General features: G+C 50.9%; 1 protein-coding gene across 1 annotated transcript; it reads left to right on the top strand.

Moving 5' to 3' along the window:
* The first annotated feature begins 1,951 nt into the window (after positions 1-1,951).
* On the top strand, positions 1,952-19,879 carry LOC122384438. The gene is made up of 3 exons (XM_043371820.1): positions 1,952-1,998; positions 9,568-9,836; positions 17,752-19,879. The coding sequence occupies exons 1-3, from the start codon at positions 1,952-1,954 to the stop codon at positions 17,889-17,891; spliced, it is 456 nt and encodes a 151-aa protein (XP_043227755.1). The 3' UTR covers positions 17,892-19,879.
* The last annotated feature ends 5,554 nt before the right edge of the window (positions 19,880-25,433 follow it).

The raw sequence follows: 25,433 nt of genomic DNA on the forward strand, positions 1-25,433 counted from the left end.
CCCAAAATTCAAGTTCACTTAATCGAATAAATCGTAATATGGTCATTCAGGCAAATGTTTGGGTGTCTGAAAAAGTATGATTTTAATGTTTTTGTCAAAACCGGCCTCGTGTAGGATTGTCAGAAGTCGAGACATTTTCGATGTCGTAAAATGACTGTCAGGTACTTAAAATTCAAGTGTCGCTAGCGTGCGTTCATGTCATACAAACTGCAAAAATTATACATGAAAATGATCCCCAAAACCTGCTGCTTCTAATGCCACGTCACAAAAAGCCGTATCTATTTTGATTTGGCGGTGAACTAACTATTTGCAATCATGTTGCAACCGCAGTTTTTCACCAAAAATATTTGCTTTCAATTCACCTACAGCACTTCACACAGTGTGTGCCCGTTAGTGCACCATATCATAGCATTCCCTAATCAGTTCTGAGTCGCATCGCGAAAGAATTAAGGCGCTAGCATAGGGCTGACCGGCGCTACAGAAGTTTTCGTCCGGCACGGTCGGGTGCCGCGGCGCAGCGGGCGGCCCGGGTGGCCGCGCCGCCGCGCCGCCCGGACGCCGCGCGGCGGGCGGCGACAGCGGGGCCGGGGTTCGTCGTTGCATCATCCCCCGCTGTGCCTAAACGAAGCGTCCTAGCGCCTCTCGACAAAAACCAACGGATTGTTCTCGACAAGATCTGGGGAGTGAGCATATTACTTTTGACTTTAGGTCAATATTTGACCTAGTTATAGCAGGTCAAATTCAAACGTCTGTCCAACTTGAAACTCGCTGTGAAAGCAATCCGTTGGTTTTCATCGCGAGGCGCTACAGTTGCAGGATATCTCTTTAAAAAAAAACATTTAACATTTGATGGAATACTGCTAACTGTCGGTTATCTGCTCGAGCTTACGGTGAACGGCTAACACAATAAGCAATTGTTCAGTTCTGTATTGATAGCTTTGATCACCGATCAAATTTATCCGTCCGGTTATTGTTCTCGTTTAAATGAATAATCACTGACAAAACATATACCTATGATATGGAACCGCACGGAGTGCACGCATGGCTGCACTGTACACTAATCATCCTCATCTCCCGCCTCCGTACCTGATGACATCAGGAGCGGGCTGATGTCGACGTAGTCACCAGCGGCCTCCCTTGGCTTCAGCTGCCGTCGCGCCCTGGTGATGTCGGAGCGGATGATCTCAGAGATCACTGGGTCACTCGTGACGAGCAGATAGTGCAGCTGGTCGGTCATCGTCTCCAGCCGCGACGTTTTCCTGGCGTGGTGTTGACGGTAGTCCCTCGTGTTTTTATTCCGGGCTTCTTGCGCCTCCTCGCTGTACATTCCGACTGGCATTTCGAGGGTGGAGATGATGGCCTGTCCGTGTGCCAGAAGTTTGTGCAGCGTTGGAGGCATGCAGTACCAGTAGTACTTCTCGTTATAGAGTTGTGCGGTTTCCATCGTGAACTCCCCGTACTTCACCTCATCGATCTCGGCCGTAGTTGATGCCAGGGCGGAGAGGATGATGGAGAACTTGTTGAGCAGGTCTCGGTCCACGCCTGTCACCTGGCTTAGTTTGTTGACGTCCCGGAATGCACGGCGGGCCGTGCTGCCATCATTTGTTGTGCCACTACCGCCTGCTTTTGGCATGTCCACTACAAGTCCCATTTCGTCACGGAACCGTCTCTGGATCTCAGCCTTTTTTGCCTGAACGGCTTTCTTGTCCTCAGCACTGCGTGCCTGCCATTTCCTGACTTCCAGCTTGTATGATAGATGGAGCACACACTCGAAGATGCGTATCCAGGCGTGAAGTGTTGACATGCCATACTCGTAGCCGTCGGTGCGCGCGGGACGGCTGCGTGCTGCGGCGATATCATTCAGCTCCGATGGCTTGGCGCCGCACACGGAACAGTTCGATGTAGGCATCCCAGACAAAGCACTTACAACTTTCCCATCCACCATGTTGAGATGAAGTTTGTGCTGGATGGTCACCACCCGACCACCGGGGGTCACGAGTACGGTGGGATGTAGCTGGCTTACCTCGCCCTCGACTCGCCGACGCTCCTCCTGTGATAGCTGTGCAGTCTCTTTCGCATATTGGAGACAAAGCGGCCGACAGAACTGAGTGGATGACGGTGTTGGATTTCGCCACAGCTCTCGTCCATCCAGCTGCAGTCGCAATGGTACCATAGTTGTGCGAAAGAGACTTTGTTCCGCTGATCTGTCCTCCTCTTGAAGCGGCTGCTTATAGACGGACTGACCTGTGGCGCCGTCGAAGCCCCATTTAATGTCCAGTAGTCCGTGAACAGGCGCAGGACTGCTCGGTCCCGGCTGGTCAGCCGGCGGGTCCAGCTGGCTGAGGATGTCGTGAGCCTGGGCGAGCCGGCCTGTGGTGTGGTCCAGAAGTCCTTGCAGTGTGACAGATGCTCGGGTGTCAATGACGGAAATGGCACTTCCTGACGGATAGCACCGTTCTTTTGCAGCTAACACTTCTCTACATATATGCTGGATATATGTGACCTTTGGCAGCATCTTTTGACTTGTTGCGTAGTATCTGATACTGATAACCACGCTGAGTGAGATCCAATGACACATTTAGCGCCAGTGCGCTGTCCCCGCTCAATCTCTCGATCTCAGGCCGGCTGCTGGCTTCTTGCAGTGTGCGACGCGTCTTACTAGGCCTGCCAGGAGAAGCCATAGTCTCCTTTAGTACATAGAACAAGTCATGAATCTTAGCTTCGCGGGCACCCTGAGAGGCCGCATGAACCAATTTCTGAGTGGGCTGACTCCGTGACAGTTCACGGGATGCGCGTCGCTTGCTTCGGGAGCTCTGCTGCTCGTACGGAGTTGGTGGCCGACCACGTGATGCTCGTGACTGTCTGCCACTCTGCTCGTCGTTGCCGTCATCTGTGCTAACGACGCACTCATCGTCACTTGAGCTCTCATCGTCACTTGGGCTATCATGGTCACATGAGATGGTGGGAGCGTCCTCAGCCACTTGCGATGACGAGTCGCCGCTGTCATATTTAACAACGATTTCACCCTTCAGCCAAGAGCCGTACTTGACTATCATTTTCCTCGTCCTGCGGCCACATTTATTCCATTTACCCTGCAAATCTTTTACGAAAACTTTCAGCTCGGCGCGTAACTTCTCTTCACACTTCTCACTTAGCTCAGCGAGTTTTTCGTTGGACACACGCGGAACAAACGTCACTTGCGGGTGTTTACAAACGACTAACGGGGAGTCAGAGGACAGGGGAGTCACTAGGTGGGTTGCAGGGCAGCCGGGGGCCGACCCCGGGGCCCCGGGCGTCGGCCGCCACGCTCGCTACTTACGCCGTAGCGACCGCGGCCGCCCGCCCGACCGCGCGCCGCCGCCGCGCCCGCCGCCCACTGCGGCACCCGACCGCCCGGACAAAAACCTCTGTAGCGCCGGTCAGCCCTGTGCTAGCGCCTTAATTCTTTCACGATGCGACTCAGAAATGATTAGGGAAGGCTATGGTATGGTGGACTAACGGGCACACACTGTATTAGGTAAGTGCTGTAGGTGAAACGAAAGCATTTTTGTCTTAGTAAAAAACTGCGATTGCAACATGATGATAAATAGTCAGATTACCGCCAAAGCGAATGAGATACGGCTTTTTGTGACCCGGCATTAGAAGCAGAAGGCTTTGGGGATTATTCCCATGCATAATTTTTTTTCAATTTGTACGAAATGAACGCAAACCAGCGGCGTTTGAACTTGCGAGTGTCTGACCGTCATTTTACGACCTAGAAAATGTCACGACTTCTGACGATTATACACAAGGCCGGTTTTGACAAAAACATGAAAACCATGTGATTTCAGATGCCCCAAACATTTGTCTACTCGGCCATATCGCAATTAACTCGATTTGGTAAACTTGACTTTTGGGTATTTATGGCCACTCGTGAACCCCATTTGCATCAGTGTGCGTGGGCTGGTCAGCACGCAGAGGACGGGACGCGGTACTGCACATTGTGAGTGACCTCTGACCTTTCTCCGTCCCCTGACCGCATGCCGTGTCGCCGGCCCAGACGATAGAAACCGGTTTTAGCCTCTACGCAGGCTGCCACTCTAACCCTTCCCTCCCCACTTTACTATGTGCCGTAGTACGCGCTCGCGAGTAACTGGGCGGAGCAAATGGTCACCGATACAGAGGCGGTTGCCCTCCCGCTCGCCGAGCGACCTACCGCTAAAACCCGCGAGACCTGTACATAGACAGCTTCGACGTCGGACCGTTCTACGAATGTACGCACCATCCAAGCCTAAGATGCATTGAGGTTTATAAGAATGCAGTCTTGCTAAAAAAAAATATAACGATGGTGATATGCAAACGCATTAAAATCTCTCCCCGGCTCCCGCAACGTTCCAACGCCCCTCCGTTATGCGTTCGCCCGATGCTTCCGCCGAGCCGGCTTGCCTCCGATGACGTCATCGGTCGGCCGGCGGCGTTCAAGGTCAAACGGCTGGTGTCCTTACCTAGAGTTCTATAGCCTTGGATCTAGCTTAAAAACTGAGCTCTTGGGAGCGATTGCCGTGGTTCAATGCTTTGCGTCGAAATCGACCGAACATGACGTCACTCTGACGTCTTTCCGGCCGACCTATGGTAGCTACGAAGTTCATTTTTTGATACAAGGTGTCATACACATACAAGGTGCAGCCAAGGTACAATTTGATACAAGGTGCAGCCGAAGGTACTGAAAGTTTGGCGTCAATACGTCAAGTGTCTTAGAAGTTATTGCAGAAAAACGGGAGGGGCTATGAATAGACCCCTCCCCCCCCCCAGTGGGACGCGGGTTAGTTAATTATTTTAAGTTCACTTATTTTAAAGAAAACTTAAAGTTCACTTAAATTGGTAACAAAGCATATTATTCGATGCGCACGGACGTCCTGAGTTCACTGGTGTTTTTATTTTTGCTCTCTATATTTACTAGGTAAAAGCTATAAGCGAAAAACTTTAGACGTTTTAGCGAAAATTTTGCACTTATACCCCCCCCCCCCTCCTGAACCCCCGAAATATTGACTTAGAGTCACCAAATTTTCAAGGGGGAGAATCTCTTATGAGTGTTTGGGCCCACCTACCCTGTAAATTTGGCGTTTCTAAATGCCATAGGAGCCAATCGCCAGGGGGGTCGTACCAACCCCCCTCGCCGTCAGTGGTACGGAAAAGGCCCTAGCCTGGAGAGGTTTAAGGGGAATTAAATACAGTTTGAATTTAACAAATCGGCCGGTTAGATCTCGAGATATCAAGGGGGTCCTAAACAGCCCTCCCCCTGCCACTAATAGGGGTAGCCAGGAGCCTGCCACTAATACGGTTAACCCTCGCCCGTAAACGGCGATCTGCCACCTTCGCCCATGCAGGGGGGGGGGGGGGGGGTTGGTGCGACCCCCCCCCCCTTGGCGTTTGAAAACGGAGCGTCGTAGAGCTTAGCGGAAAAGACCAACGGATTGCTCTCGCCGAGATCTCGTGATTGGTGGTATATATTTTTGGTCCTAGGTCAACATTTGACCTACTTTTGACCGGTCAAAAGTAAAATTTTCGAAAAAAATAGACTTTTTCAACTTTCCGCGGCGATTGCGGCAAAACGGTGGGAGATATCGACTTGAAACCTTCACTATCGTGTTCCTTGATCAATTCTCTATCGTTTGGTATGTATTTCGTTTCCTTAGCTCTAAAAATGGCGCGTTGGGAGCGCCGGAAGTCGGCAAGGTCACAGTCGGCGGCAGAAATTCGAAAAATCAAAATTTAAATTTTTGAAATCTGATTGTATTTTTGGGTTTGGGAGGTCCATTTGCTCCCTATAGAAGCTAATATTGCTGCATATTCCCATTGAGGTGACAAGAATTAGCAAAATAGTGGTTCGGGCGCTTTTCAAAAATAGTACCGGACGCTGTTCCTCTTGTGACGTCATAGCTCCGTGACCTGACCTGACCCGGTCAAGTTTCTTATACCATATGATAGCAAATACTTGCCCCAACATGCATGGGAAGTTTCATCACGATCCATCAACCGATGTCCGTACCACCGGCAGGAAACCTCGGGCGTTGGCACTCAGTTTGTGAAAATCCGGCCAGAGGCTGTTCCCTTTGTGACGTCATAACTCCGTGACCTGACATGACCCGGTCAAATTTTTTTTATCAAAAGATGCGCAAGGGTTGCCCCATAAGGTACCCAAAATTTGGCGGCGCTGCGCGCCGCCGTTTTTGCACTATTTCCGAAAAACCTCAGGGGGGGGGGGGGTTGCACCAACCCCCCCCCCCCTACATGGGCGAGGGTTAAGATATGCCAGACATCATGGCTTTGCCGTAGTAAAACAATATTGTTTCTTTTAAGACTTAACGTACAAATATAAAGGGACTAATGTAGCTTACCTGCTTACAATCATTAGGTGACGCAAATATTTTTTTTCTTTCATGTCCCAATCCCGGGTCGGATTTTTCTTCCCCATGTGTAAAAGAAAAATTCAGAGATATGTTGCTCCGGTAGTGAACTACAGCGTAGTATAGCGACATTTTCAGGTAACTTGCCTGCTTTGTATTTTTCATCGAAATACGTGTTCTCGCTAACTTAAAGTGACCATCCCACCTTAACCCTCGCCGGCACAGGGGGGGTTGATGCAACCCCCCTAAGGTTTTTCGCGAATAACTCGCGTAAAAAGCGGCCGATCGCAACGAAACTTTCAGTACCATCGCATTGATCAATTTTACACCTACCCTGAAAATGTCATGACCCTGACCCAAATGACCTTTGACCTGTGACCTCTTTTCCGAGACCATGTTTGGCCAGAATCGCGATTCGGCGTATGTCGGCTCGCATTAGCCGCGCGTTTGCAAGCTTTTCGTGGTTTCAAACGTTCAAACGTGTGATTTGATGTTGCTCCCATACATTAGGGTGGGTTTCAACTTTCAAGGTCACCTGAAGGTCAGATCAGGCCATTGACCTTTGGTGACCTCGGGTGACCTCGGTTCACTTTTTCGAGTTTTACATGTTTCTAGGCTAGTTTTTGGAGCTGAATTCGAATTTAGCAACCACTTGAACATTTACGAAGTAGTATTGGTGCCTTCGTAACATGTTACGAAGCTGTCAGAGGCGGTTGACACGTATTACGAATACCCGTCACAACCCCTACCGGTTGACCTGACCTGACCTGACCCGACCTGGTCTAAATGCTTAAAGACATCATCTCTGATCAAAACTAACACGATATTCGTGATCAGCACCCTGGAAAACCACATAGCAGCCACACTTTACGACTTTCTAATAGGTCCCGATTTTCCCGGTTTTCGGGTCATTGACGTGACCTGGAAGGTCACCCGATGACCTAGGACCTTAAAATTGGGTATCATCGGCTTCCTCTCGTGACGGGCAACACGCTCGTTTTTCCGCGAAGCTCTAGCTCAATCAGGGGCCAAACGCGAGGGGGGTCGTACCACCCCCCCCCCCCTTGTGCCGTCGAAGGACGCAAAATGGCCTGTGCCGGCGAGGGTTAACATTAATTTTGAGTTAAGATAGCCAAATTGGTGGCCATGGCCCGAAAATACCGGTTTGGGTACTCACAACATCGAAAAATGCTTTAATTCGGAGATATGGAATTTCAAACTTGCAGTTTTCGGATTCTAAGGTGCTAATGCATTGGAATGCCCCTTTAGAATTTGTGACGTCAGCGGAGATCTAACGATTTTTAAATCTTTTACCTAAACGTTTGGTAGCACGCGGTGGTATATGCTGCTTTGCGCGCAACAAATGCTGCACTTTCAAATAAAGTCGCTAGGAACAGCGGAAATCCCAAAAAGTAAACAAAAGTAAATGTCTAATATCTTGAAAACCGGTGAATATTTTTCGATAAAATTGGGTAGATTTTCGTTTTCGGTCTTTCTGAACCGAGCGACATCACTTTCATGCCAATTCATTAACTTTGGTGAATGTGGGAGGGTCCCTTTAAGGCCGCCCCACACTGGAACTCGCATGCGGGTTGCGAGTTTTTGGGTTTTCGGGTTTATTCAAAATCAAATGATACAATCTAAGCTGAGTGACCCACACTACCATCTAACAAGCGAGTCTGCATGTTTTTAGCTTGCGAGCGACCTTGCATCGCATTCCAAAAGTTGATTTTGAGTCAACTTTCAATTTTCCTCGCTGCGAGGTCTGCGAGGTCTGCGAGGTTTGCGGGTTTTTCGTTGGAGTCGAATTTTGGTTCGTTGCGCTGGTATTGCGACTATATGTAATTTTCTAAAGGTGTACCGGCTTCATTGCATTCATAAATTTACCATAAGGGAACGGTCTAATCACTCTATGAATTAGTATTATGCCCGCAAACTCAAAACCCACAATCTCGCAACCCGCATGCGAGGTCCAGTGAAGGGCGGCCTTTACGTTCTCCTGCGTGGCCGACAGGGCCGCTAGCGTCGCGCCCGGCGATATGGCAGCGGCTGGCGCATAACGCAGTCAGAGCTCAGGCCAATCTCTGCGGGGTCATTCATTTCTTAAAAGGGTCCATACGGGACTCTAAGGGCCGTTTCCGGCTTTTGAGTTCACTACATCGGCATTTGATCCTACGTCAGTTGCTGAAATCTGAACATACATAACAGGCACGTAGCCAGAATTTTGCTCAGGGAGTGGCCACAGGTCGCGGCCTAGTGTCGTACCCCCTCCAAAAAAGGAAAACTCCTCGGATTTGGCCCACCATTTTTGGGGGCTGTGGTGCAGTTGTTTTATTTATTTATTTATTTTTTATTTGACTTTATTTTATTTTTCGCCTTCAGGGGGTGGCCATGGCTCTGTGGCCCACCTTGGCTATGTCTCTGATACATAATATGCTTATTTCTAAGGGCGTTATGGTTTATGCAAATTGCTGGCACTTGGTATCCCTCACTTATCCCTCATTGGGGGCTCTGGCGGGCTCCTGAGGGTCCACGTCTATCTCCGGAAGCACTAGATGGGTTCCTATGGGTCCTTTCAGTTCACTATAGCATGAGAGGTCTCCACGCGAGTCCTTTACATCTGAGGGCGTACCCTGACGTCTGAGGTACCCAACTGCAGCTCCACCACTGGTATCTTAGGAGTCCCACTTGAGTTCAGTTTTGCTAGGTGACGTTTTACTGATTTTTTTTTTTGTAGAAAACTTTGGGTAAAAAAATATCCTCAAAGCATCCAATTCATGAATCGACAAAGATCACTTTGAAATATCGGGTCAAACACTGCTAACATCCATATATAGGCTTTTCTTATGTGTCCCCATCGGCCCTCCCTTCCCCCTCCCCGCTCGGCAGCTTTCGGGATCGGCCATGAGTTGCCCCTCCCCCCCCCCAAACGCAAGACTGGATCAGCCAGTGCTGGGCGGGGGCAGTAGTCGGCTGAGGGGGGGCAGTGGTCGGCTGGGGGGGGGGGGGCAGTAGTCGGCTAAGGGGGGGGGGCAGTGGTCGGCTGGAGGGGGGCAGTGGTCGGCTGGGGGGGGCAGTGGTCGGCTGGGGGGGGCAGTGGTCGGCTGAGGGGGGGCAGTGGTCGGCTGGGGGGGGGGAGGCAGTGGTCGGGCGATCACTGATGGCGTCCCTCCGTCCGCAGCCTGCCGGCCGGCAGCCAGGACGGATCGTACGTGTGTCGAAAAAGGTGCCGACCGCGCGACGCCGCGTGCCTGCGCAGTCGCACCGCCACCTATAGCTTCCAGCAGGTGGCGCTGGCCTCGGTGCGCGCGCTGTCGCGCCCGCGGCCGCTGACCACGCTCGGAGCGCTGGGGGCGCACGACCGCAGCTTTAGAACACACTTCCGGCTGGTGTCCGGCAACGAGCAGCACTACCTGGAGCTGAGAGAAGGACTGTTGGGCCCCCGGACAGGTGAGCGCTGTTGGGCCCCCGGACAGCCGGGCATACGACCGGCCGGCGTCCGCGTACAATACCCAGCACACGGCAGGCCAGGGTCTCCTACAATCCCCAGCACAATCCCCAGATCTTGTTTACAATAAACAGGGGCCCGGGAACGATTTTCAAGTTGGGGGGGGGGGGCGAGCCTAAAATACCTGACATGATGCATATGAGGCAGTGGCGTAGCTAGGGGTCTAAGGGGACACGTACCCCCCCCCCCCCCATGGCGGGTTCAAAGGGACCCTCGGGTCCGAGAGGCCCTGTGGCGCCATTTGACCGCTGAGGGTTAACGATGGCCATATTTCGACTCAGAAGGGCCCCATGGGGCTCTTTAGAGCACCTCATGGGCCCTAAATAACCACACTAAGATCTGCATAAGGGCCCTCGCCGGCTTCTGAGGGCCTTTTGCAGACTTTAAGGGCCCCTCGGTGGTCTCCAAAGGCCCGTTACTGGCCTCTGAGAGTTCTTACCGGCCTATGAGGGGCCAGTTCTAGGGGCATTTCCCGTCTGTGATGGTCACACACTTATTTTTCTGCGGGCCTGCATAACGGCAACTGTGGGGGCCCTCATCGGCGCCTATGAGGGCCCACACCGGTGCCTCTGAGCGTTTCACACCCCCAACTCTGAGTGTCTACACCAGTGCCTATTAACCCGCGAGTTGCTGGGGGGGGGGCGTTAAACGCCCCCACTTTTTTCGCCGGGCCATAGCATAAAAACGGCGCGCCGCAGGCGCGCCAAATTTCGGGTACCTGTAGGGAATTGATTGAAGTTTATTGTGACAAAGTTTCAAAAAAATCGGTCGGAAATTTTTTGAGATATCGAGGTTTTAGTGACGTCATGATTTCTGAGTTTTCGACCAAAAACGGCATATGTTCAAAAAATCATATAAAATCACAGAATAGACATACAGACATGCCGTAAACGCCATTAGACTGCCAATACCATGATCAATCAAATGGCTATCTTCGATTATTGATTATCGTCCCGCATTTTCCATAATCTTGAACTGAATCTTGGCAATTTTTCGTAACTACTTCACGACCATGATGCATGCATTTCTTAAATTGAACTTTTTGAGCCAAACACGTACACATATGATAAAATGAATGTCACCATCATGTTCTACGCCCCAAATTACCTATAAAACATGTGTCACAGGCTGCGAATATCAGTTTTGATTTTCGGGGATATGTGCCTACCCGGTTGACCTAACCTTGACCCTGACCTATGCTTGACTGACCCCTACATGGAGCTGACACTCTTGTAGGCCTTATATGATGGATTGTGCACCGTTTGGACAGAATTTATGACGAGAGGCGCCCATTGCGAAGTCCTGAAGTCCATGCTACTGAAAGCCCGATTTCAGGTGTTTGACCTGACCTTGACCCGACCTGTGACCTCAAAATTCAACTTTAAAGTACTCATCTGAAGCGTCTCGTCGCGTTCTTTCGTTTGCCGCCTCGTGCGTTTCGCTGCGCCTATTGGTTCTCGAGTTATCGGCTGGGGGCGTTTAACGCCCCCCCCCCCCCCCCCAGCAAACGGTGGGTGGCGAAATACCCCAGCAACTGCCGGGTTAAAGCCCTATATCGGCGGCTCTGATGACCCAACAGTCAACACCTGCGCATCTAAAGGCCACCCACTGGTGACTTTTGAGGGCCCCACACCGGTGACTCTGAGCCCTGCGGGCCCCACCGGCGTCTGACAGTACCATGCCGGTCTCTAAGGACCCCACAAGACTTCTTCTGCCGGCCTAAGGGCCCCTTGCCGGTCACTGACAACCCCCTGCCGGCTTGTAGAGGGTTCGCGTCAGCAGCTCAAAAGACCCCACACCCGTCTGTAACGGCTCCACACTAGCGTCTATGAGGGCCCACAACAACGCCTGTAAGGACCCTCACCGGCGCCTCTGAGAGAATCACACTGGCACCTCTGAGCGCCCACACCGGCACCTGCATGGCGGCCCCACACCGGTGCCTCTAAAGGTCCGTTACCGGCGGCTCTGAGGGCCCTACGCCGGTGATTCTGAGTGTGTTATCGATAACCGAAGGCACCATACAAGCCCTTATGTGTTGCTGAGCTTTAATCCCATACCGGCCCTCCGAGGGCGCTACCTCAGTGCACTCATTGTCCCACATCCCTCCCTCACACCCGGAGCGAGTAAAACTGTGTTATACCTATGTATAGCAACGATTTTACCACCGTTGTACGTTATGTATTTCTCAAAGTTGACTCAAAATGGCCCAGTATAAAATTTGGCATGCCAAACTTATGGCCAAGGCCAGGCCCAAACCAAAGCGGGATGACAATAGCAGATGTTGTCAAATCGATACTGTATCAGCAGAAACCATTCAGATGGCTAGGAAAAGGCCGTGTGTTGATGTTTAGATGTATACCTAAAGTAAACAAGAAGGAAATAAGACCGGAAAAGGGATGAAAGATCCTTTCACGCTGCCTCAATGTTGAGGGGGCGCCGCCCCCTCGGCTCTCAAGTTGGGGGGGCAAGCGCCCCCGCTGCCCCCCCCCCCCCTGTTCCCGGGTCTACGACAACAAACTTAGATAGAAACATGCTAGAGCGCTGAAAACACCATGGATGCGTTCAGCTCAACGATACGAATTCACTTATATGCATCACGACCTTTTCTGTGACCTAGATCAATGTACTTTTTTCAACCTTCCATGCGGTGGGGGCATTTTTTGCCCCCTTAGTTTTTTCGATATATCTCCAGAACCGCTGCGCCGATCGTCACCAAACTTTCAGTACCCTCCTGTGAATAGCTATTGCACATTGTGACCAAAAATTTTCCCAAAGGCTATGATAGGTTGGCCGCTAATGATGTCGGAGTGACGTCATTTCTGCCATTTTCGACCCATAAAAAGGTTTCGCAGGAAGAGCTGTCACTCAACTGGGCTTCCGGAGCATTCGCTAGCATTCCATTGCATTTGCATTACATTGCATTTTCATTCCATTGCATTCCATTGCATTCCATTGCATTCCATTGCATTCCATTCCATTATCATTCCATTGCATTCGCTAGCATAACATCACATTTGCATTACTTTGGGTTCATATCATAGTTGACAGTAGATGAACCGGCCACAGCAAACCCATGCCTCATTATCCTTTCCTTCCAAGCAGCCAACTGCCAAGCTAACCGCCACCGGCCGTCCGGCCCACCACCGCGATATGGAACAACGCTGGAGTGCGCCATTTGCCTGCGGCAGTGCCCTCCCGCGCCGGGGCTGTTTGACAGGTCGAATCTCACATGGACTCGACTGAGGCTCAACGCCATCTAGTTACGTCTGGAGATCCTATGTACACCCTGTAATCTTACACACACTAGCGACTAAAACGGCGCTCTTCTTGGTCGTATCTGTTCTTACCAATAACTAAAGCAAATCGAATGTATAATAAAAAAGGCATACCTCGAACACAGTTTTATTCACACCAGCTCGTGTGCATACTTGTTTTGACCTGTACCTTCTCACATCATAATATCACTTCAGTGCTTAACCCTCAACGGAATTTTGGGTTTTCTGAATATACCCCTGCCGTGGGGGGGGGGGCGATTACGACCCTCTCCGTCTTTTTGCCCCTAATTGAGCTAGCGCCTTGCGGATAAAACTAAGCGCGTGCGTCGTATGAAATGCAGCAACTGGTACCCGAGTTGAATGTCTCAGGTCAACCGATAAACTCTGAGGTCAGTATAAGTGCTCCAAGTCGCGGGATCCGTTTTTGGTAAACAACTTCACCACTTAATTTAAAAAACGACAATATATTCAAATACACAATTAATATATAAACGACGACACAATATATTGTCGTTTTTTATATATATCTGTCATGGATAACACACAATTCACCACTTAAGCTGAAAACGGAAAAGAACTGTATCCAGAGCCCCCCCCCCCCCCCCCTCCTGTCTCCGAAACTACTGGGCCGATCGTCAAAATTCAAATAGCGTCTGATAGCCCTGGAAAACTGGCTCGAGCGAAACCTATATTCATTGACCTCGAGGTCACCGATGACGTCACAGGTCAGGTCAAAATAAAAATCATCGACATTTTTGCTAGTTCACAATTTAGGCTCTGACCACCGGCTGACAAGTCCGATCAGGCTCATTTTTAGTTTACGCACTCCGTGATAGATGCTTTAGATACCCTGAGGGTAACGAACTTTTACTTCGAATCTTTAAGGTCAAGGCCAGGTCATCCTAGTTCACGAAAATTGTATATCATGGTTCGGTCACGTGACGCATGTTTTATGGTCCATTTTACTCGTATATTTTAAAAATAGTGTCGTCTGTGTCGTTTGATGTCATTGTCAGCTGAATTTACCGGAAGTCACGTCACTTTCAGGTCAGAAAAGGTCAAATTTTGAAAACAAAATTTTTCAACAAAAAAGTGCCTATCAGATGCAGTTTGAGCTCAGAAACACGATAGTGCCATTTATATTGCTGTGCGACGTCAAAAACGTACTGAAAAATGGATTTGAAAAATATATAATTGTAAATTTTTGACAATAATGCGAATAACTTGCCTACTTTTGAAGATATTGGACTAAAACTTGCTAGTGTAGTTCACCAGGACGTGTTCTATCACAGATATTCCGGTTTTTGCGAAAAGTCAAAAACTTTTTGAAAAAATAAAAAAATACATTTGTTGTAATTGTAAATATATATTTTTCAAAATTTTCAAAATTCGAGATAGCAGTTTGATAGCTACGTGTATTTGTATTTCACTCATGCAAAGAAAGTGGATTTAGCTTCAAAACTGAGCTCTTGAGAGCGTTTGCCGTAATTCAATATTTTGCATCAAAATCGGCCGACATGACGTTACTTTGACGTCATTTCCGGCCAAACTATGGTAGGATTTCAGGTATTGAAACGTTGAGTTGAGCATTGTTGATAAGATTGTCAGGAGTATGAAAAATAACCTCTTGCTCATATCTGAAGGAATTAAAAAATTAAAGACCACTGGTCATAAGACCACTGGACCACTGGTCATTAACCCTCGCCCGTATTGGTGTTTTTCCAGCCGCGAACGTATAAGGGGGGGGGGGGGGGTCCGTTGGACCTCCCCCCTTGCCGTTTCGCCCCTGATCGAGCTAGAGCTTCGCGGAAAAAACGAGCGTGTTGCCTGTGACGAGAGGAAGCCGATGATGCCCAATTTTAAGGTCCCAGGTCATGGGTTGACCTTGCAGGTCAGGTCAATGACCCCAAAGGCGGGAAAATCGAGACCTGTTAGAACGTCGTAAAGTGTGGCTGCTATGGGGTTTTTCGGGGTGCTGATCACGAATATCATGTTAGTTTTGATTACAGATGATGTCTTCATGTATTTAGGCCAGGTCGGGTCAGGTCAGGTCAGGTCAACCAGTAAGGGTATTCGTAGTAGGTGGCAACCGCCTCTGACAGCTTCGTAACATGTTACGAAGGTACCAAAACTACTTCGTAAATGTTCATATGGTTGCTAAATTCGAATTCAGCTCCAAAAACTGGCCTAGAAACATGTAAAACTCGAAAAAGTGAACCGAGGTCATCAAAGGTCAATGACCTGACCTGACCTTCAGGTGACCTTGACACCCACCCTAATGCAGGGGGGCAACATCATATCACATGTTTGAACGCTTGAAACCACGAAAAGACTGCAAACGCGCGGCTAATGCGAGCCGACATACGCCGAATCGCGATTCCAGCCAAACATGGTCTCGAAAAGTAGGTCACAGGTCAAAGGTCATTTGGGTCAGGGTCATGAAATTATCAGGGTAGGTGTGAAATTGACGAACGCGAGGGTATTGAAAGTTTGGTCGCGATCGGCCGCTTTTTACGCGAGTTATTCGCGAAAAACCATGGGGGGGGGTCCGTTCGACCCCCCCCCCCTATACGGGCGAGGGTTAAAGACCATTGGTCTTTAATTTTTTAATTCCTTCAGATATGAGCAAGAGGTTATTTTTCATACTCCTGATAAACTATGGTAGCTAGAAAGTTGAAAGTTTAACACAAGGTGTCACATTCATGCCGCTGAAGGTACCGCAAGTTTCGTGTTGATCCCTCAAACGGTTTAGAAGATATTGCTGAAAAACAGGAGTGTGTGTGGGGGGGGGCTCTGTAGAGCCCCCCCGTCATGCGCGGGTTAAGGGATATCCTATAAAAGTATGATGCTTGTATACCATTAGAATCCAGCGCAATCGTAATTGTATCCAGAATATAAATGTTCGGGTAATTCTGGGACACCCTGTACAGGTCGCCTGGACCCTTAACTTGAGACCAATAGTACCTAAGGCCCTGCCTGACGCCCAAAAAGGGGCACGACCCTGGAAAGCCTGCCGACTACTGTTCTAGCAGAATTCGATTTTCCAGATTTTTTCGTCATTGACTTGACCTGGGAGGTCAACTAATGACCTAGAAGCTTAACCCGCGCCCCGTTGGGCTCTGCCGAGCAACGCGCCCTGTTGGGGGCCATTTTGCCCCCCCCCCCCTAAGATCTCGAGAACCACGCAACCTAGCGACAAGCGGCAAACGGTGTTGGATAGCCCTATCAGGGAACTACCTTGTGACCCAATTTTATTGACCTAGGTCAAACCAATAACGTCACAGGTCAGGTTAAAGGTCCAATTTTCACCGTTTACAGGCATTTCAAGAAATGCGTTGTAAAATCGAGTAAAATGCATTTCATTGAAAATCATCGATGGGGAAATGTTCTTCAAACACATATTTTGCTATTTGAGGTCACTGATACCAGGTCAGGTCACAGAGGTCAGGTCACTGGGGGGTCACGATATGAAAGTGTCGTGTGATACATGTTTTATGGTCCATTTTACATGACAAGTGCGATGATGTTGGTCAGGCAGCCTTTGGGGCCAGCTTAGGTCACGATTTGGTCAAGGTCAGGTCAAATTAGGTCAAATTTCAAAGTTAATATTTTTGCATAAAATGGGTATCGAATCGATGCAGCTCGTCACGGGGAGTTCAATGGTGGTCTTTGTTTTGCCTTACGTGGTCTAGAATCGCTAAAAATTGAGTTCAAAAATTTGACGTCATCATTTTTGAAGTTTTATCGCTATAACTTGACCAAAAAACGAGATATCGATCTGAAATTTGGTATGTATATAGAAGAGCGCAGGGACTATCATATATATTCCGATTTTTTCGAAATTCGGAAAAATTTTGGATTTTTTTTTAGTTTTTCTAAAAAAATCAATTTTTTGATTTTTTTTTTGGGTCAAAACCCCCAAAATTATGAAAATCCGAGATAGCAGTTTTGTAGCGCCGCTTTTTGTCTACTAGACCATATAAAGAACTTTGAAATTGCTTGATAACTGTAGATTTGGTGAGCGTTTCAAGATTGCATGTTTTTTGCTCATTTTTGCTCGAACATGACCTCAGTTTGACCTCAATAACTCCTGACCTAAGGTGACCTTAGACTTGAAATTTGGTGTGAAGGTGTCAAATTGATGCCCGGGAAGGTACTGAAAATTTGGTGGCGCTGCGCGCCGCCGTTTTCTTGCTATTCAGGAAAAACCACAGGGGGGCCAAAATGGTCCCTTCGCGAAGGTCTAGTTTGATCAGGGGCCAATACGGGCGAGGGTGGACTACTGACCACTGCCCAGTGCCCACTCACTCTGAAATTATGATGTGTGTCTCTATGATGTGTGGGTACTCTGATCATTGTTCATGCTTCCAGCCCTGCCGCTGACACCTCTCCTACAGTCCAGCTCTGCCGCTGACACCTCCCCTACAGTCCAGCTCTGCCGCTGACACCTCCCCCACAGCTAACCGTTCACTGAGTTTCGCGTTCCGCGCTCCCGGCCGCCCTCCCCAGGACTGGCCCGGCGCGCGCTGCTGGCACGGACCAGTCAGTGGCACTGACACGGCGCGCCTGCTCTGTTCGGCAGCGACCCTGGTGCTGGTGCGACCAATCTCGGGGCCGCACACGCTGCGGCTTCAGCTGACCATGATCGTGTCACGCCACGGCCAGCTGCACACCGAGCACCGAGCCATTGTGGAGGTGGACGTCGGACCGTACACCTACTGAGGACCGCACACTTCTGAGGACCGTACACCTACTGAGGACCGTACACCTACTGAGGACCGTACACGTACTCGTATTGAGGACCGCACACCTACTGAGGACCGCACACCTACTGAGGACCGTACACCTACTATGTGGACATGCAAGACTGCATGAATGCCAGATGGGTGAGGCGTGACTGTTCCATACAGTGGCACGAAGGTAGAGGATATCTTCGGCCGACACGTAGTATAGTAAACGACTGTGCATGATCGGCTTAGAATGAGGTCTAAAGAAACCTGCTCAGTGCTCACCTCATCGAACGTTAGCCCTGCGTGATATCCAGACTGGGGCTTTGATTCTGTCTTGCGCTATCTATGTAGACCCCAAAAGAGCAAGAAACACAAAAGTAATTTATGAGTGGGTTAGGTAGACTCGCGAACTCTTTGTGGTCTAAATTTGGTTACCCTAGAACGATGCCTTCAAGGTCAAATGATATCATCAATGTGAAATTTTCGAACTTAAAGTGACCATCCCACCTCAACATAAGTTTTGAGTTGAGATAGCCAAAATGGGGTCCCTGGCTTGCACTTACCAGATTCCAATCCTCAATCTCAATTCCAATCTCAATTCCTCAAATCGAAAATATTTATCCCGCGCCGCTTCACAAATCCGATCACATCCTATCCGCCAACGATCGGGGAGAGCTGTCACTCATCTGCCTGCTGGACTTGAGCAAATGTTTTGATGTGATAGACCACGACAAATTACTCACAAAATTGCAGCTGTACGGAATTGATATCAGTTGGTTTGCTTCTTATCCTCGGAACCACACACAGAGTGTCAGCCTCACTGACACTCTGGGGAACACCAAAAAATCAGCTCCACTTCCCAACAACATCGGTGTTTTCCAAGGATCCTGTCTCGGCCCTCTGCTCTACTGCGTCTTCGCCAACGACCTCAGTCTGTTCGCCGAGGACGCAGTAGTAGTACAGTACGCTGATGACACCCAAATTTTGGTTAGTGGCAAAAGTACAGAGTTCTCTAACGTAATACAGAAGATGGAAATCACATTGGCCTCACTTGACAGATGGTTTCGTACAAACGGCTTGAAAGTAAACGCTAAAAAAACTCAACTGATGTTACTGGGAAGCAGCCAAAATTTGCGCAATGCCCCAAGTTTTATGGTAAAATTCCGCGATCACAACATTTCACCTATTTCGGAAGCAAAGAACCTCGGCCTCGTGTTTGATCGCACGCTGAGTTGGGACACTCATGTTGCATCAGTCATACGACGCTGTTTCGGCATACTCAGTGGTCTGTCACATCTAAGGAGCCGCCTGCCATCGTCCGTCCTTTCCGTGCTGGTCAACGCTCTGGTCCTCTCGCAGGTCCGTTACTGTATCACGGTGTATGGCAACGGCTCAAAGAAGAACCTTGCCAAAATTCAGAAAGTTCTAAATTATGGGGCAAAAATGATTTTCGGCCGCAAAAAGCATGATCATGTATCGCACCTGCTTGAGGAGCTGGGTTGGCTCAGCGCGGAGAAGCTGGCATCTTAACACACTCTCTGTCTCGTACACAATTGGTGCGCAATCACGGCGAGCCCCAAGCTTTAGCCGAGGGCTTTGTTACTGTGGCAAACAGGCGCGAAGCCTTGGGGACACTGACCAGGACGACTCGCCAGGACTGCGACCTCTATGTGCCCCGGTCACGTACCGAAATGGGGAAGAGGCGCTTCTGTTGTCGCGGTCCTGCTCTCTTCAACTCACTACCATCGATACTCACTGAGCTACCTGTGACCGTGTTCCCTCACCACCTCAAACGTTACCTATCTGAACCACCGGACTAATGTTTACTTTTATACCATACTGTGACGTTTTATCGATTTGACCCATTCACCTGTGTGCGTGTATGTTCCACCCCATACTTTTTATGACTTTGTATCTTGGACGAGAGGTGGTAATAGCCACAAGCACTGTGGATCGCCTTAATAAATGTCTATGTCTATGTCTATGTCTATGTCTATAAGCGTGTTTTCAATCCTCGAGTTTATCATGCCCAGCCTCCCGGCTGGAAAGTGACTCGGACGGACATGACTGGCTCAACAGGAGCTCGGCTCGACAGGGCCGGCCCAAAACACCGATACACACATGACACAGGAGCGGCGCCTGGAGTAATGCCCTTAGGTTGACCTAAAGGCCCTCGCACAGTGGCGCAGCAAGGGGGGGGGGGTCAGAGGGTCAGCTGACCCCCCCCCCCTCCGAAATTTCTGTCGGGCCCGCTCGAGAAAGAAAGGGGGAGAGAGAGAGAGAGAGAGAGAGAGAGAGAGAGAGAGAGAGAGAGAGAGAGAGAGAGAGAGAGAGAGAGAGAGAGAGAGAGAGAGAGAGAGAGAGGAGAGAGAGGTCCTAATCTAATCGGACGAGCCCGCTTCGAAAAAAGTACCTACTGGCCTACTGGGATACCACGGGTGAGGGGTCGGCCTGGGGCCCCAGGTGGAGGGGGCCCGGGCCCCCGGGAGAACGGGCCCGGGCTCCCTGGGTGGATGGGACCCGGTCCCCGTGGATGAGTCCGGGGCCCCGGGAGAACGGGCCCCGAGCCCCGGGTGGACGGGGCCCGGACTGCGGGTGGATGGGGCCCGGGCCCCCGGAAGAACGGGTCCGGACCCCCCGGTGGATGGGGCCCGGGCCCCGGGAGAACGGGCCCGGGCCCCCTGGGTGGATGGGTCCCGGGTCCCGTGTGGATGGGGCCCAGGCCCCCTGGTGGACGGGCCCCGGAGCCCCGTGTGGATAGGGCTCGGGGCCAGGTGCGTGGTCCTGGATCAGGCTCACACTTTTTGCCAGCTTCCCCAGTCTCTCCTCGATATCTGCTGCTTGCAAGCATTCTCGAAGGAAGGTGTGGATTTCATCATCAATTGTGCACCCCTATTTTAGAAAGTTGACGAGCGGAGCCCCGTCAGCATCCCAAAGCACAACCACTATCACCTTGCTCACTGACCTCACCACGTTGCACTCATTTGGTGGCCGTTACTCAGTGTGCTTCCACTTGCGCAACTCGGTCATGTCCTCAGGGTCAACGTATGACACCCACATTTCCTACTTGCTAACAAGTCGTCCAATAAAATATTTTGGATCTTCGATATAGGGGCCAAAAACATCGCGTTACGCCTCCTTTCGAGCTTGCATTTTTTTGTGGAGTCAGCAAACGGGGGACACATCTTCCAGAGATCTTAGTTACCCGCCGACTTAAAGGGACCCTCCCACCTTAACATTAGATTTGAGTTGAGATAGCCAAAATGGGGTCCCTGGCTCACAATTACCGGTTTCGGCACTCACAACATCGAGAAATGCCTTAAATCGGAAATATTGAATTTCAAAATTGCAGCATTTTGATTCAGAGGGGCTAATGCATAGGAATACCCCTCTGAATGTGTGACGTCAGCGCAGATATCTAACGATTTTTAAATGTTCGACTAAAACGTTTTGTAGCACGCGGTGGTATATGCTGCTTTGAGCGCAACAAGTGCCGCACTTTCAGCTGCCAAACTATTGCTTCCAAATAAAATCGCTAGGAACAGCGGAGATCCCAAAAAGTAAACAAAAGTAAAAGTCTAATATCTTGAAAACCGGTTGTCGGGTCCTAATGGCTGTGCAAAGTCGTGAGCCTCCAAAGCAAGACTGTATTTCTCTTTTTCTTTCTAATATCCGTTCGTTTTTAATAAACGTAAAATCATAATCACGAGACCATAAGAATGCGCCACGCTATAACATGGTACTCCGCATAGGACGAGTGATAGTATGTAGTATTGACTCGACATCCTCCATCTCCCCTCCGAGCTCCGAGCTTTCCATCCTCAAGACATCAGCATGTGCTTCTGCTGGAGTCGCTCGGACCTTCGCGGCATTATGGGCTGTGGTGAGTCATGTCCACTTCGGAGCGCGTGGCCGGTGAGCAGTGGTCGGAGGAACCTTCGGTTCCGCAGCACTAAGCGTCCTGAGCCATCCAGTTTGATAGTGTACTGGCGAATGTCGCACCGGGCCTGTACGACTAAGCCACTACGGTCCCAACGCTTGGTCCTCTCATTCTGTACGAGCACCGTCTGCCCAGGATGAATGCGTGGCAGGTCCCTGTTCCTCGCAGACGTCGGGGCTGCTCTTTCCAGCATCTTTTGAGTCATCTCTGCCTCCCTTTTCTGCAGATGATCCGTCCAGTGATCGTTCACTACCAGATGCTTCTTTACCACCGGGACACCACCTCTTAGTTGCCGGCCCATGAGCAGCTGAGCCGGCGACTTGCCGCCGTCTCGGAGTGGCGTGTTGTGGTACTGGATCAGCGCCTCGATCGCTTTATCCGAATCTATGCCACTGGCTGACGTGCTGGTGCGCAGGATCGCCTTGGCCGACTTTACCGCCGCCTCAGCCCGGCCGTTTGACTGCGGGTAGCCGGCTGACGATTGGCGAATGGCCACGCCCCAGCGGTCCAGGAACGCACGCATCTCGGCGCTGACCAGGTTGGTCCCTCCGTCGACGGAAATTTCTTCCGGCACTCCACACTCGCTGAAATATCGTCTCAGCAGTGAAATGAGGCGACCTGAACTGGCCGACCTGAGAACATCTAGCCTGAGCCAGCCCGTCAGCCTGTCAGCGTAAACGATGTACTTATTTCCTCCGATCTCAAAAAGGTCGGCTACTACTTGTTGAAATGGGTAGTCCGGCGGTGGCGTCATGATAGGCGGCTCTCTGGGCTGTGACGGCGCATGTTCGTCACAGTCAACACACTGGGTGCGACTGCGCTCGATGTCGGCTTCAAAACCAGGCCAGTAGACCGAGTCGCGGGCACGCCGCACCATGCCGTCCACGCCCTGGTGTGCGGCGTGCAGACTCCTGGCCACCCTCTGTCGCAGTGCTGCTGGAATGACGAGCCGGAGAGGGCCGCCTTCAAATGTGTAGCAGACCAGACCATCCACTAGACTGAGCCGTTCGCGGACTTTGAAGAAGTTCTTCATCTCACCGGTCTCCTGAGTGCTGCTGGCTGGCCAGTCACCCGTCTGCACACGCTGCTGCAGTCGCCGGTACATGTCATCCTCTGCACCGGCACGGCGGACTGTCTCATCGCTGATCATGATGGTGTCGCTGCAACCGGCGGTCGCAGTTATCGCTGCCGCATTCATCTCGTCGTCCAGCTCGAGGTCAGCCTCAGTCGGCCCAGGCCTCCCCACTGGATAACGCGACAACGTGTCTGCAGCCTGGTTGGAGCCACCCGGTCGGTACCGGATACTGAACCGGTACGGCAGCGTCTTTTCCTTCAGTCTGAACAGCCTGGGATTGGAGATATCTTTCAGAGCCCGATCAGTCAGGAGTTTCACTAGGGGCTTGTGGTCCGTTATGATCTCCAGCTTAGGGCAGCCAAGGAGGAATAGTCTGGCCTTTTTCAGCGCCCAAACCACCGCAGTGGCCTCGCCTTCCACTGCAGCGTAGTTTTGTTCGGCTGACGTGGCGTGTCGACTGCCACAGAGCGCTAACTTCCAGCCGTCCTTGCAGCAGAACGGCGTGTCCGGCCCAGAGCACGTGCAATACTGCTGCATGATGACAAATCCCATGCCATTCTTGCTCCAGTCTGTCAGTAATACGGTCGGCCGTTCCTTATCGTAATACTGAAGACCCTTCGCCACCATTTTACAAAGGGTTTTCCTCACCTCTTCGAATCTCTGCTGCAGATGCTCGTCCCAATACACCTTTTTCGACTGTGTATGTTTGAGGAGCTCACGAAATGGTTCCATCAAGGGGCTTGTGGCGACAAATGGTGCCAACTGGTTCACTAGTCCGTAGAAGGAGCGGATGTCAGTGATTGTCGGGTTTTGCGGCATAGGAAAATCGGCGATTGCGGACACCTTGTCTCCCGTAGGCCGATAGCTGCTCCAGCTCAGTTGGAAGCCGACGAATTCCACTTCTCTCCTGCAAAACTTGAACTTCTCCGGAGAGAGTGTGATCCCGGCTTCAGCACATTTTGTCAAGAAGTCCCAGCAGTGCCAGAACGCTTCTTTGATGGTGCTGTCGAAGAGAAGCACGTCATCTACGCACTTGAACTTCCTCTCGATGTCCACGATGGCGTCATCAAATCTTCTGGTGTACGCGTCTGAAGCTGACACGTGGCCCATGGGCGTACGTCGATACCTGTACCTGCCCCACGGCGTGATGAATGTGGTCAGCGGGCGACTCTCCTCGGCCAGGGGTACTTGATGAAACCCAGAAAATGCATCCAGGGTCGTCTTGTAGCTATGGTTTGGCACTGATGACACCATGTCGAACGGCGGTCTGGTATGGTGTGTCTCGCGCCGGCAGACTTTGTTAAGCTCTTGGTAGTCGACTGTTCGTCTCGGTTGTCCATTCGCTTTTGCTACGACCACCATAGGAGCGCACCATATGGCTGGTTCACCGGCCGGAACCTTTTCTATCACGCCGCGCCGCACATCCTCATCCAGCTGCGCCTTCACCTTTTCCTCCCAGTGCTTGCTGACCGGAATGGGAGTATGTCTTGCATATGGCACGGCGTCAGGCAGCAGGTGGATGGTGTGAGGGGGGCCTCTCATGGCCGGCAGTGGCGTGGCTTCGTTGTTGAAGGCTGTGCTGGCGAAGCTCCGCCTCAGAAACTCTTCTAGTTGCGGTACGTTGTCCTCTGTAGGGTGATACGGCAGGTCGCCGGGACGATTGGGTGGCTCTACCGCAGGTGATTGCCACTGCGGGTCACTGCTCTGCCGTTCAGTTGGCTTTTGCTTCACTGCGGCACTGATCACGGCGTCCGTGTGGGTGTGGTGAGGAAAGTTAATATGCACCAGACCCAGTGCCTTGCACGCTCCGACAGAGAGGAAGAGGTGCTGCACGCCCCGCACGAAGAAGACCGGCTGAACCGTCACTCGTCCGGCTACTTCAATGCGGCAGGTCTTGGATCCAACCACTCTCAATGCCCCTCCACCAGCGTGGCGTAGGTTGGCATCAGCTGGGTTTAGCTCACTTTCCGTCAGACGGAGCGCACGCATCTGTTCCACTCCTGCCACACAACATTCAGCCCCAGTGTCGGCAACGGCCAGCAGTCGGTAAATCTGGCTATGCTGGTACTGAATTGACACTGATAATTCCTCCATACCAGAGACTCCACGCCGGTAGGATTTTGTTACTTTATTGATGGACCATAGCAGGCGGTTGCCAGTCTCAGCAATAGAACATATGTCGTTCGGTACATTCTCAGGGACGCCGTCACACATCACTCCATTTGCAAGATTGCTGGTTTTCTGAGGGCATCGGTACTTCTTGTGGCCTCGCTGGCCACACAAAAGCACGTGACGTCCTCAAGAGTCGTTCGACCTTGTTGCTTGCCGTTCCGCCTCCCTGCCCCCTGTTGGCGGCTTGCGCTTGCACCGCTACGGACATTAGACTTCAGCCGGTCAGCTTTTGCCTTCTTGTAGGCGGAATGTAACGCCGCTAGCACGGCTTCGTCTCCGCCAGCCGCTTCTTCCAGTGCTGTGAGTGCGTCGGCTTCCACTGCTCCAATCTGTGCCGAAGATGTTGC

Source organism: Amphibalanus amphitrite, unplaced genomic scaffold, assembly GCF_019059575.1.
Source record: "Amphibalanus amphitrite isolate SeventyFive unplaced genomic scaffold, NRLGWU_Aamphi_draft 000190F_arrow, whole genome shotgun sequence".
In the NCBI taxonomy this organism is placed as follows: Eukaryota; Metazoa; Arthropoda; class Thecostraca; order Balanomorpha; family Balanidae; genus Amphibalanus; species Amphibalanus amphitrite.